Source organism: Tyto alba, unplaced genomic scaffold, assembly GCF_018691265.1.
Source record: "Tyto alba isolate M040663 unplaced genomic scaffold, T.alba_DEE_v4.0 Super-Scaffold_23, whole genome shotgun sequence".
In the NCBI taxonomy this organism is placed as follows: Eukaryota; Metazoa; Chordata; class Aves; order Strigiformes; family Tytonidae; genus Tyto; species Tyto alba.
Window position 1 is genome coordinate 24,924,571 of NW_024881297.1, and position 14,534 is coordinate 24,939,104.

Genomic DNA, 14,534 nt, shown 5'->3' on the forward strand with positions numbered 1-14,534 from the left:
AGCTGGCAGGTCCTGCCACCTCGAGAGAGAGACGAGGGTGCCCATGCCAAGCGTGAAGCTGTAGGCAGAGGTGGAAAGCCAGAACAAGCTGTCACAAACATGTTGCTGACAGGATAGAGATAAGCGACATTAATGCCGTGTACTTTGTACTGCCTTGTGCCACTCCTGCTGGTTTATTCCGATTGTTTCGGGCTGGTTCAGGACTGCAAGTGGGGTGTCTGCAGGAAATGCCCCAAAACCAGCCAGGCTGTGATACTTAGTTGAAGATGGGTGCTGGTGATAGTACAGTGCTCGTTCCTCCATCCCATCTTCATTTCCGCTACAGGTTTAGGAATGTTATCCTGCGTCTTAAATTTTGTTCCCATCGGATCCTGAAAATTCTGGCAGTAATTGGAAAATTACTTCTACTGGTTTATCACTCACAGTATTTCCCATGGTATTTTATGTTCTCTCTTCAGATGATATTAGCTGGATTCAGGCCAATTTACCTCTTTATCTGTGAAAGGGTTTTCTTTAAAGGTACTGCCTTGACTGATTTCAAGTAGAGCAATTCTAGATTTAATGAGGAAGCTATAGATCATGGTCAATGACATGGGGATTGTGATAAATTGAAAGCACTGGGAAATTTATTAGCAAATTAACCTGCACGGGGAATGAAAAGCATAAATGTCTTACGTAAATAGAGGCGAGGTTTAGTTCATGAAAATGCAAGTTGATAATGATGACATAGCCAGCTAATGCACAGGGCTACCTTGTGTTGGGAAATCTGCAAAGCATTGCGTGGCAAGAAGGCAGCAGTGTGTAAACCTGCCTCCTAGCTACTCCGAACTGCTCCCTTTTGCAAGTTTCAAGCACAGCTGGAACACCTTTGTATTTGTCCTGACCTGCTTCCTGGTTGATTAAGAAGGAGAATGGCTGTTTGGCAGGGCTTTTTGTTTGAGAGGGGTGGTTGAAAAGGTTAAGGTGAGATTGTCCCATTTTTTTTCTGGATTTTGCTAGTTTCCTATCTGTCTAGAGTTAGGGTTTGCTGCAGCGTTTCCATTGGTATCCTTTGTCACTTGATCTCTCTTAGCACTAGACAGAGATCAGATGTCCTTGAAGATTTTATTAGATACATCAAGCAGTCCTTGACATTGTGTATCAAAAAGTACTGCAGGACCAGTCAGAGCAGGCAGTTGTTCTCCAGACGACCTGATTTTTCTTCACTAAGAGATGCTGGAAAATATTCTTTCATTTGCTTCTGTACCAAAATGTCCTTTTTATGAACTCCATTCCCTTCTCTTCCACAGGGCATGTGAGCGTTTACAGGGTCTGAAAGCAAGACATTTTATTTCACAGTTCCACTACGGCAATGTCACTGGTTCCATTATCCCCTTTTAATCACATCTATGCCACATAATGGCATTGTTGGCTTGCTCTGATCTGTCTATATGGTTTTAGGTCTCTAGATGGGGAATAGAAGAGTGGTAAGTGTATATTCTAACTTATTATTTTTTCAAGCATCCCCTCAGTTTGGTTTTCTTCAGGATAATTTAATGTTTTCTGGCACTGAAAGAGTTACGAAGTGATCCTTTCCACAAGGTGGTCACCAAACCCTAGTTTATTAGTACCTGAATTTTGGCTGCTGTGTTTCTGAGGTTGTACTCTGCTCCACAGGAGAATCTTGCATGTCTCTTTTGACTGGGAACGCTCTTGGGAAAATCAGAACAGTTTTTGTTTGTTTGTGTTTTGCAATCCACTGGCAGTTGTAGCAACATGATTTTCTGAGGTTGTATTGCAGAAGGCTGGGAGGGAGCAACGTCTGCTGGAATGTCTTTTAAGGCGGATAGGTAGAAAAACAACACACCACTTGCTTGCAATCCCTGCATTTTCCATGTTTCATTTTGAATGACTGCTTTTTTTTCTACTTAAATAATTTTTGAGTTCCAACAGCCATTATTTCCAAGTTGCATTTGCAGTGGTAGAGAGACGTGACCATGCCACCGCGGTGCATAGGCTTTCCTGTAGGCTCAGAGGCAAAAGCCACTTTAGTAAAGTATTTTTACTGATTTGTTACTTGTAGTGTTGTTTTGTGTCCTGTTAAATAAATAAAAACCTATCCCCAAAGCAGTGAGAAAAGCAGCACTCATCTATATAAGTGACATTTGTGAGTTGCTTCAGGGATCCTACTGGATCTGAAGGCCTTATGCTGATGCACTCCTTTAAGTGTAAACTTACTAAATGTCATAAACATTGATTGATTTCATCAGATAAAGCAGATCAATTGAGTAAGGCAGCATGGAGATCTAGTTATTTTCATGCTATGTCTATATGACATACCTTCAATAGCATCCTCATTAACCGCTCTCAGGTGAGATGTGGGTACAAACAGAATGACTTCAACAGGGAGAAATGTAGGTTAGTAGTCCCCAAGTTCAGCCGTAGTTGTGTTTACTAGATCCAGGTTTTTACTGTGGAGGCCAGAGGCTTAAATTTACATTGATTAAATTAAAAGTGAAAGTACTGTAGCTTTTCATCAGAACTGCAGTGCTGGTGACCTACATTAGCTTCCCTGCTCTTTGCCACCTCTCCACTGACTGTCTGAAAGCCCCAGCAAAGTCTGGAGAAACCCATGGTGGTTTCAGGGGGACACTGGGACACCCTACTTTGTCACCTGTTATAACCCCAAGTCTTTGTATTAAGAACTAGGTATGTTGTCAGATGGATTTAGCAGAGGCTCCCAGTAGAGAAGGAGTTTCTCTGACCACACTGACCTGCTCTGAAGACTATTAACAGGGAGAGGGATGGTCATCATTTTGCCAGTAGGCTCCTATGACTCTTCAGGAGCTAGATTCAATTCTTTGCTCTGGTGACATAAATCTCAGGAGGGGGTTGTGCAAAAATGGTTGTTACTTATGATCAGTAACAGTGAAGTCAGATGCTGGCCCGTCCCTGGGGAGGAACAGAGGCATTGAAGCTGGGGTGATGCAGGCTTCAGCACAGGACACCGGCTGGGTGGGAGGGTACGATGGGGCTGACCCCAGCAACCCAGCCCCCCAGGCTGCAACTGTCACCGTGTCCGTGCGAGGTGGAAACTGAGGGATGGCTGTTGTCACTGCGAGCAGACTATCACCTGCAGTCTCTTTTGGGTGGGTCCCCCTGCAAAGCATGATTTAAAAATGGAGGAATTCTGGAGCAGAGCCAGAGATGAAGCTGATTTGCCTTCAGTGATAAAATTTTGGCAAGTTGGTTTCAAAAACCAAAGCTTTGGAGGTTGTTTCATTTTTTTTTCTGAAGTGCTTTCCATTTGAGATTGTAGTTTATGGGGTTTTAAGGGCTTATGGTTCGTTCCATTAAACCTAAAAGAGGCTTCTAAAGAACAAGGGACTTCATATGCTTCAGAGCTGACTTTACCTCTTCAATCTGAAAAAAAAAAAAAAAAAAAAAGAAAAAAAATCCCTGAATTTTAACTTCATTTTCTCACCCTTTTGTTTCTCTTACATTTTCCCACTACAAAGGGAAAGCAAGAAAAATTTGCTGCTGCTGGTTTTGTCCATAGCTGCACACAGTGTATGGCTAATACTCTGTAACATGTATATACTACAAGCATGAGTGGAACAAACTACTGGCAAACACATTTCAACAAAACAAATGCAACCATCAGGGAGGTGCAGGACATGAGCCATCTTCCCCCATGCCTCCACACTGCCATGCCCTTGTTTCTTCTCTCTGTAATTTTAGGGCTGTTGCCTGCCCTGCCAACGGCACCACCTGGGAGTGCTTTCCTGCTCCTGGGTCTGATGGAATGTGATGGAGGGGGAGGCTTGGGTGGGCACAGCCCCTTGCGCCCCAGGGAAGGATGCCCATGCAGGTTGGCTGGTGGGGAACTGGGGCTATCTCCAGCCAGGCCTCTGGCTGGACCAACGTGGGCTGTGACCTAGTGATACACCGCAAAAAAATAGTTGCTAAACTTTTCAGAGGTAGCTTGCCCTGCAGCTCTCACCCTTCCTGCTCCAACCCGGGCGGTGGAGGACATGGCCTTCAGGCTATGCCTCGGTTCAGCTGGTAGCAGTCGTGGAGCAAGGAGTGGACATGCAAATCCTCCTCCTCCTCCATCCTTTTCAGCCAAGTCGCGCTTAGGACAGTTCCTGCAGCAGTCCCTCTCACAGCCTCCCAGCACCGTGTTTCCTTCCATTCGTGGGTTCAGGAGTTGAGTCAAGGATACAGGTGCTGTCTGTCAGTAATGACATGAATTGGGTGATGGCAACAGGATCCCAGAAAAAAGGCAGATGTGGGGAAATGGCAATCCCTGGTCAAGATGTGTTCCTGGGGCCCTGACTCCATTTCCCTTGCTCCCGGCAGGGAGAGGGGTGCCTGGGCAGATGCCCCAGCCTTGGGGGGAGCACAGACCTGCAGAGCTGACACTACCTGTCATAAGGAGGCTGAAATGGTCTTTTGGAGTTAGGTTTTAGAAATCAAGGATCGGATGATTGGTATGAGGTATGTTCTCGTTTACTGTCTGATAGCCTGTTACGTCAAAGACTGTCATCAGTGAGTCACCTACCCGTGTGTGTGACTGTCGTCATTGCTGCTCTAAATATAAATGTCAAAGGATATTGAGCTGTAGAAATAAATCAGACTGTGTTGGCATGTGTGCATCGACAAGTCTTCCTCTTCTGCATGTCCTTCTCTCTCCATTATTAAGGCTGGTAGGGTCAACAGGAAACAGCTGCAGAAAGTCAAATCAAAGCCAGGAGTACAGGTTATATTTTCATATGCAGATCCTGCATATCCACACATTGGATCTCTTCTTGCTGGTTCTGTCAAAATTATATCTGGGAAGAGAGAGAGAAAGGTTTGCTTTGACAGTATTTCTGAGGTAGAAACACTGAGAGACTGAGAAGCGTTTTCACACCCTTTTTATACATACAGAATGTGTGATTTTTAAATAAGCACTAGAGAGAAAGTAACTTTGCCAAGGCTACCAGCCACTTCTTGTGAGCCGTGGACACGGGTATGCTGTGTGATTTACACTGGTTCAGGTTAAAGCACTTTAATTAGACTCTCAAGTTAGGAGTTTCAATTATAAACACAAGTGGTTGTTGTTGTTTTCTGTTGAAAGCTGGGAGAAACCAGTAAGAAAATTACCTTTTCATCTTACCGAGCATCCTTTTTTTTCCTCTTTATTTTTTTCTTCAGTTAAATCTATTTTTTTTTAAGCCAATAAAATGATGATGAAGAAGGCCAAAAGAAAAACATTGGGAGCCTGAAATTGCCTGTTTGCTTGCAGGAAGCGCACTGATCTGGCAACTTCAGTGTTTTGTTTTGTTTTGTTTTTTTTTACTTGTTGTGCTCCCTTTACAGCATATGAAGAAGTGGTAATAAACTTATGAATGAGCTCTCCCTGTGCAAAGTAAATACATCTTGATTAAAAAAAAATGTTTTTTGAAACCCTATAGAATATAAATAGAGAGGGTTAACACTGCTTCACTTTATTGCTTCCCTACTGAATGCTGTTATGAGGATAATCCTGTATTACATGATAGAGGATAGTTAAAAGATCTGTGATAAGGTTGTCCTTTGTGCATTTCTATGCAGATTTTCCTTAATGATTAAAGAAAATCCAATGGAAATACCAAATTTTATAGCTCATATCTGTATCTGTTTCATTTTACTCATTAACATCAGAGAACTCTACAATAATGACTCAGGCTGCTATTTTCAGGGGGAAAAATGACAACAGTGCATCTGGGCTGAAACCACCTCCTTCAGCAGCACTGCAATATTCAGGGCTATTTCACTTTGCATCAGAGACGCCGGGATGTCTCATGCTGCTGTGCACGAGGCTCACCCTCAGGCTTTGGCCTCTTATTTTAGAATACTGTGGCAATTCTTATACTTCCAGTATTTTATAAATAACATACTTCTGGGGGAGTCAAGATTTAGTACTCCTTGGCCGTGTGTTTACCACTGCTTTCCTCTTTGGATTAGTTGCTGCCCCTTTCTGTGTTGTGTTTTCCTGCCTGAGGCTGGATGTCTGATCTCTCCCTGTAGCTTCTTGGTGTCTGAGTGGGCTTTCGTGGATGGGACTCCCTGGCTGCAAATGAGGAGAAGCTTTGCTCCTGGTGGGGTGGATTTACTCTGTCTTCCTTTATCAGCCCCAGTTTGTGCCTCCTTCTTATCAGTTATACTCCTTTTCCTTTTCTTCTTGCCTGTCTCCATTCCTCTGCCATAGGGCAGACCCAGTAAAGGATTTCAGCTTCAAAAAAGCACATCAGTGCCCAAACCTGCATCCATCCTGCCTATGGTTTACACAGTGCAGAGGGACAAGCAGAACCCATGGGCTGTGGTCCAGAGGATAATACCACCTGTCCCTGTTGCAGGATTTCTGCAGGAGAGTGACTGAAGCTCTATGCTCCGCGTGGGTAGCCTGAGCCCATTGGTGTGCCCATGGATGCAAGCAGCCTCCTTCCTTTCCATGCTGTCCCAGCTTCATGTCCATCTTTTGGCTGCCAGCTCCCCTCATTTGCTGTCATGCTTACCGTTCATCCTTTCTTTTATGTTTCTCCCATCATGTCAGCTGCTTCTGCCTGTCCCCTTGCCTCGTGATATGGCCACTTCTGTGCTTGCATCCTGGAAGATCTGCCTCACATCTTCAGCCTGTAGCACCGAACTCTTGCCTCCCTTTCTTGTCATAATCCCCAGCCCAAGCACAGCATTTTATACATTCTCCAGAAAATTCCCCTGCCTCCCTTTTGGGGGAAAGAGCTGGCAACTTTTGATGGGAAAACATGGAGTTGTATTCAGTAGAGATAGTACTTAGTCCCTGAAGTCTGAAAATGTAGGAAGGTGGGAGACAACTGTGAGAAACAGGAATGCCAGAAAAATGTGGAGGATTTGGCAGCCCTGTCTTTATGTCTACTGTGTTACCCTGCAGAACAGAATTGAAGACAAACATATGAATGTGCTAACGTTGAAGTTATTGGATGCGAGTCTGCTACTGAATTACTTTGGAGGATTTTTTAATTTAATTTTTTTTTTTTTTTTTAGTTTCAAGGTTAATTTTTTTGTCATTGTTCTGCTCTGTTTAGTATCTCTTCAGATAATAGTAATGAAAAGTTACAGTGCTCCAGAACAACTCCAAAACTCTGTCTTTAAAAGTGTTTATTTGATATTAGCCTGTTTTGGCTAAAACCATATTAGATATAATTGAACGCTGTCAGATTGCCATTTCTTTGTGTCACCAGCCCAGGAAACAGACTGTAGTCATGAACCTCTCAGGAAAATCCATCATAAAAACACTGATAGGAAGCTGGTTAATACCAGTCTAATGCAGTTAAACAGATTATCTTAAGAGTACATACCTCTGCAACCCCTTTATAACTATATCACCTGGACTACCCAGTCCTTTTAACCATTATTACGCTGTAAAGAGGGGAACATTCAAAGTCATTTGGATGCAAAAATTAGCAAAAGCTGTCAGCAGGTGTCAAAACAGAGAGATGATTTCAAAATCAGCCTGATCATTATTCAGTATTGTGCTTACCTCTGATAGGAGATAATACTACTCCATCCATCATCTGAAACTGCTTACAGCTGCTCTCTGTAGTTCACATCATGCATGCAGTCAAATCTGTTTGCCACCACCAATACAAAGCTGTCGACTGTGGGAATACCATTTACCATCATTGCAGATGCTGAACTCATTATAAATCTGTTAAAAGTGACCTAAAATGTATCTGTTCTAATGAGTATTATGTACCTATTTACCTCAATAGACTGACTGAACTCACAAAAAATAGTTTCAATAATAAGAAGCAAAACAAAATGTTACTTTATGTAAATATATAGAGTATCTTGCCAGAAAGAAGGGAGTCAAACAGGGCACAGGCCTGAGCTGCTAACTCATTCAGACTGGTCTTTTTTTCTTGAATTGGAACTGAAGTTGAACCATTACTTTGAAGTCTCGGCTGTATTTGATCCCGAACTGAACAGCTTCCTGCCTGCCTGCCTTCCCGCAAAGTATCTCTAGCTACTGCTCTTAAATCCAGACCTCCTCCCGTGCCAGCCTGCGTAGCCCACGTCCTGTTGGCCGCTGCTTGCCAGCAGTGTGTTGCAGTCTTTTCCCCTTGCACCGAGCAGTCATCCTGCACTGTTCGAGATGTCATCCTGCACTGCTCCCGGTTGCTTTGGAGCTCCATGTCTGCACCCAGTGCAGGACAGACCTCCCTCCCCCGCCTCCGGCGTGAGGGACTCCCACTGTGGTTCTGTGAGGTGCGGGGTTTGCACCTCCCTCATGGCGTGGGGCTGCAGGGTCCCTCCCGTGAGGCCCCTGCACGTGGCCTGGTTCTAGCGGCCGTACGTCTGTATGCGTATCTCCATACCTCTTTGTGTGCCTTGCTGTCTGTCTGCCCAGGCTTTTGTGGGCTTGAAGGGGCAGAAGCATGCAGAGCAGACGTTTCTCCTGATGCTCTGGGGCAGCCAGAACAGCACTGCAGACTGTGGTACAGCCCATCACGTTCCCTCTGCCTTCCCTCACCCGTGTCTACGTTGGTGATGGGCAGCTCTGCACACCGCTGCTGAAGAGATGACAGAGGGAAGGAGATGGGAGCGCAGTCCAACCTCACACCAAGAGTCTGCTCCTGTCTCATAACCCATAAATCTTGTCTTAACAGTTAGGCGGTTCGGTATGAGCAAGTTTGAGGTGGTTCATCGCTACTCAAACTGGTTAACAAATATTTACTGACCTCCAGCCAACCTAAACTGCAACTGTGCCATCAAATGTGGTAATTCTGCCCCTTCCCTGACTGTGAAATTCAAGACCATGGAAGTGAAAATTAATGCCTTTTTCTTTATTATGAGATGAATAAGGGCTGAGGCTTTGTGGTTTTCAAAACCCAGGTAAACATTGCCATGGCAATTAGACCATCTCAGTGCGGAAGGTGAAAGTAGTGATCATCCTGGGCTTCCTGGGGCTTGTTGCCAGTGCAGATGCAAACTCTCACGCAGGGGACCACGGGTGCTGGGTCCTCCCTTCTCAGTGCAGAACGCCAGTCAGATTTTCATGTAGTTACCTGTGTTTTGCAACACAGAGCTGTAAACATGTCGGTAGAAACAGAGGAGTTTCTAAGTGGGCAGAAAATGGCGTGCTGCTGCATGCGCACTGATGTGCCACTGTCTCTTTGGACTTTGCTTTTACATAGCTTTCAAACTCATGCAAAACTCATTTATCTCCAGTGAAGGCTGCATGTGCTTTCTTTGTACTGCCAATCACGTGTGATGTTACAGCTTTGCATAGCTTTCATGGACTTCACGGGAAGACCCTTTACATTCTGGAGCTCATGATCCACGTACCAGTTGCCCCGAGCAGGCGCAGACATGTGCTGTGCTGTACTGTGCTGCATATATTGCTTGGCCTTCAGGACCATGCTGTGCTGTAGGTATCCCTTGCCATGGCGTACCTTCAGCCAGTACCCATAAGGGAAGAGCTGGGAGGTGGCATCTACTTGGCACCGGCAGACACCGTGATCATGTCCTTGTCTTTATCTTGAGATGAAGCAACGTACTGTCATATAAACATCCAATTCAAAATCCTATAAAAACTGTAAAAACCACCATGTGGGTGAACCTCACCCCCCACGGGAAGGCTGGGTAGCATGTTGCGGCCTGCTCGCAGGTCTGTCTGATGCTGCATCATCTCAGGCTTCCAGTGTCAGAAGGAATGTAAAATCTTGCAGCTTGCTGACGCCTTTTCTGGGATATTCATGAAGTAGTTACATGTCTTGAGAGTGTTTGCCTTTCTTTTTTGGGGTCCAAAAAGAACCAGCACCTTTTGGTGCAAAGCCATAGTCCACTGATACTTGTGAACATAATTATAGATTCTGTAGAGAAAAATCTGTTCCTAAATAGATACCCATCCAGTTAGGCCACCATTAATGCTGTACATCATTAAATCTTAGTGTAATATTGTGCTGTGTGGGAAGGAATCCCAGGCTGGATCTATTTTTGACCTCTAATGGTTGATCTACAATGAGTTATAGTAGCAGAGTTCAAATATTTGCTGATTCTTGCTGGCTGGACTACTATCAGGCAGTTTTAAAAATAAAACTAGCAATTCTAAGAATATCACTGAAGTTCCTTAATAGACACCTGCTTGACCTTTCATCAAATTCACTGGATTTCCTGATGCAGCACTCACAGGCAGGGCTTGTGCAGCAGGGCAATGCTACCCAGCATGGTCACTGCTTAATGGAGCTGTTGACTTCTCCTTGCTGGTTCTCTGCTTTTCATGAGGCTCTTCATGTCGTGTTGCAGTGCTCAAGATCTTTCAGTGTCTTCTTGGAGGAAGCAATGGGAAACTAAATTGCCAGGTAGCAAGAAGCTTGCAGGAAATGTTTAATGAAAAAGATAAATGAGCCAAAAAAGGTGATCAGGTGGTTCAAGTATCAACTGTGTTGTGCTTGCAGAAGTGTGTCTGGGCTTTGCAATATCTATTCTGTTCCTCACAGAAGTTCAGTCTTCAGAAACTGGGGAAGAATGTGAGCCAAATCTGGCTGTCCTTTTTCAGAACTTCCCCAGGGTCAGTTTTGCCTGGACCTGGCCCTATGTGCAGGCATGTAGGTTCATACACTAAGGATAATCTCAGCTGGGCTGCAGGAATGTCATCAAAAGAGTTCCCTTTCAAGGAAACGCACAAGCCCTTGGCAGTTATGTCCAGATGTGACTCTGCTGTGTATCTGATACTAATTAAATACTTGACAGGTGTTTTTTCATTTTGTTTTGCAGGAAGAAATCATTCCTATTTTCAGCTCTGTACGCTGCCTTTATATTTGGTGGTCGGCACCTAATGAACAAACGAGCAAAATTTGAACTGAGGAAACCACTAGTGCTCTGGTCCCTGAGCCTTGCCGTCTTCAGGTAGGCACTTCTTCACACCAACTGCCTTTGACAGTAGTCCATGAAGAGGGTTTGGGGTTCTTCACGTACAACAGCACTGCTAATGTGACAACAAGCTCACCCAGAAATGACATTTCTTTAGTTCTGCTATTCAGAGTTATGTCCTGATCTACTCCTCACCATTGAAATGATCCCCTTTGACTTGCCAGATCATATGGCGTTTGAAGAGAAGACAAATCAATAAGCCTCTTGAAGAAGAAAGGTGAAAATGAAGTGAGGACACAAGAAAAAGCACTTATCTTTGCAGTAACTTCACTGTACAAGCTACAAATGGAAATAAACACATTAAGATGCTAGTCTTGTTCTCACTAGTTAGTATTATGTTTCTATGGGTGCATATATGGAATATTTTGTCGAGACTTTCATCTCTATTACAGTGAGGTAATCTAAAGTCGCTGCTTTGATGACAAGGAAATTAGTCCACTGTAGTTGAAATCAGAATCTGGCTTCTGGTTATTCCATCGCAAAGAGCTTGTGAATGTAGCAGAAGGGTGGCTCCACAGAGAAAGTCTGTTTTTTAGTGATGCACGTGCCTCTAGCTTTGTGTTGACTCTGTATCACTGAGTATGGGGAAAGTCAGGTTCAGATTCTTGATAGTTTCTGAAGTCAGGAATAGAACTGACCAACCTGAATTCCACTTTATCTGCCTAATATGCTAATTTTTAATGAGACTGGAGGTAAATGAACAAATGGACTTATAAAAATAGCCCTTACAAACCCACAGACTTCTGGTACAATCTGCTAATAACAGTACACAGAAGACCTGAGGATTATCCTTCATTTCAGTGCCTATTGGGAGTGTAAGTTATAGTTCACTCAACAGCATAGAAACCATTTGCAAACCATTATCAAACTGTAATACCTGTAGCTTTTTCTAATATCAGTATAATAGTTACTGATTATATTAGTTCAGAAGTACATAAAACAGGTTTGCTTACTGAACAGCTATGAATAGTGACTGATTTTTCACAGGATGGGAATAGTTTGAGCTGAGATTTTTGGCAGAGTAAAATAAAGCTGAAATGGAAAAGTTTGCTTTCTTTCATGGCTTTTCCTTTTTTTTTCCCTCCAAAATTGCTCTATCACATTGATACTTTCTAAAACTATCAGAGGAAAGTAAATTGTATTTCTAAGTTGTCTCATCCAGATAAAACATGCTAACAGAAGAACTTTGCGTTGGCTTGATTTTAATAGTCCATCGATACCTTTAAAAAAATACCCTAGTGCAGACAAAACTGTGAGCAGTCTGGATATCTTTTAGAGCAAGTTCTAACACTGTGAAAATTTATAATTTTCATCTGGTTGCATTTGGTGCTGTACTTAGTTATTATATGTACTTACGCTGACATAGTTTTGCTGTTAGGGTTCTGTAAGCAGTTGTCATCAAGCAGTTTGTTCCAGAAATGGCTGAATTTCAGCAGCTGTTGAATCAGTTCCTAGATGGCATGTCATTTGTGGATCGGTTTGCAAAATGATTTTTAGACAGCAGGATCCCAAAATGCATATTCCAATTACACTTTCTTATTGAATCTAGACACTAGAAACGAGCTGACTTACACAAAGCATTTGTAGTTTAATTCCCAATCTGAGAGGGGGAAGCATGATTTTAGAACTGTCCTTTGCAGAAGGTGTCTAGGATGAATTTTAAAATCACATTTTTTTGAGAGGGTCTGTGACTGACATTCACAGTGTGGGGCTTTTAAGAAATTTCATTAATGAATTTCCTCCCAGAATCCTAAACAATGCACCGTTCAAAGAATAACAAGAACATACACTGCACTGTGAAAGTGCTGTCTAGGTGGGCTCTGAAATCAGCACATTTGTTACTTGCTTATTGGAGTTTCCCATCATAATCATATGAAATAGCTAACGCATGGTCAGTGTAAGCTGCTGGATGAGATCTGAAGTGTGGACTTCATGTTTTTGAAGCTGGAAGTTGCCAGGATGAACCTGCCGCAGAGACCACCTCTTGCTGTGCCCCACAGTGAAGGTGCTTGAGGTGAGCTCTGCTTGTGCAGATGAGAAGCTGTTGGCCAGAAGGGCACAGCTGGGGAGGGATTCATCACGGCAGGGTTTGGTTCCTCCACCGGCTCAGATGAATAGCACCATTCGGGGGACAAGTGTTCGCCAAGCACTGCAGAACTCGCCCTTTCCTCTGCACATCGGGAAATGAGAGAGTAGGGTGGAGAGGGGAGGGATGAGCAAGGGCGTGAGATGTTTGGGCTACACTGGTGCGCTGAGCATTTAAGCTGCTGGGTTTGCTAGTGGGGACCAATTGATTATAACAATTCTATGGCTGTGCTTAGAAAGTTTTGCTCTTCTGAGGTGCTGAATAGTATGCAGAAGAGTAAAGTAGGGAAGAGGAGAAACGATGCAACATGTTTGCAGTAAGATGGAGCATGAAACCTCTGTAGCTTGCATAGGAATATGAAATCCCATATAAAACCAAGCCAAGCACAAAACCCCTTGACTTCTTGACTGGAAGACAAAGAAAATGCAGAATAATCATTAAAACCTGAGATGAAGAGTTCTTATAAAACTGTTAACTGGAACATCTGTTTCCTGGTGTTTCACCATCACTGTCCTTTCTAGGACCATTGGCCACTCCCAGCCTTACTGACTCTCTTGGCAAGCTGCACTAGACTTTGAATGCTGTAAACTTTCTGAGTAAATTAGATCTTTTTTTTTTTTTTAGCTTCTCGCATAACTAGGTGTTTCATTTACATATGCTTGGCCTCAAAGACATTTCTGCTTCCTCTGAAGGTCAATTCAGATAGATTTAGATACCAGTGTTCTGCCTGTAGACTTACTATGGATCCAGGAAATCTCTCCTGAACTTTAAAAAGACTTCCTCTTTGGCTTTCTGGGATGCTAAAATGCTATGACTTTTATGATACCTTGCAAAAATTCTAAATAAGGTATTTGTCTGTTGCGAGTGGTTCTACCGAGGAAGAAAAGCCTGCCTGGAGAGACCTCAGTATTCTGCCTCAAGGTCAGTGTGAGGCTTTTTTTCCAGAGTCCTTGTTTATCTCCCTTCCAGCATTCCTACCATTTTACCTGCTTCAGACATCCTCAGAAATAGTAACACTTAGCAGAGGCTGCAAAGATGTGTTTTGGGCTTTAAAAAAAGGGAAATTGCCTGCCAGGCAATGACATAGTCCTTCTTCAGAGTGTATCCTGTACGCCTCGCTCTTGCCAAGATCATTTAAATGCGGTAGCAGCTATGGTAGGAAACTTGCCACGCTTATAAATAAACAGAACAACTACACCACCCTACTGAGCTTGCTGAGCATGCGGGAGCTCGGTCAAGAGTGGGTTTTGTGTCAACACTGACAGCCAGCAGGATTTCTGAGGCAGAAAAGCAGCTTTATTTCCCTTTGGAAGCATTGGCTAATTTTGAACTTTTTGTCTCTGAAATAAGGTTACGACTTCTCAGTGAAAACTTTTGTAGGAGCAACGACAGTAAACCTTGCTTTTCACTCGGAAACATGATCTTCTGAAATACTTTGCTGAGAAGTTAGTTCAGGATATTTTTCTTGGGTTGTTGGGTTGGGTTTATTTTCTCTGCAGCAGATTTATTGACTTGTTTCAAGCACTGA

The 14,534-nt window shown here is 43.5% G+C and overlaps 1 protein-coding gene across 3 annotated transcripts in view; it reads left to right on the forward strand.

The window, feature by feature from the left end:
- Positions 1-14,534, forward strand: part of ELOVL6 (ELOVL fatty acid elongase 6) — a 78,223-nt gene that overhangs the window by 41,579 nt on the left and 22,110 nt on the right. For all 3 annotated transcript variants that reach the window (XM_042796680.1, XM_042796679.1, XM_042796678.1), the window contains one exon: positions 10,765-10,896. In XM_042796680.1, the coding sequence (XP_042652614.1) occupies positions 10,765-10,896 (132 nt within the window). The remainder of the gene's footprint in view (positions 1-10,764; positions 10,897-14,534) is intronic.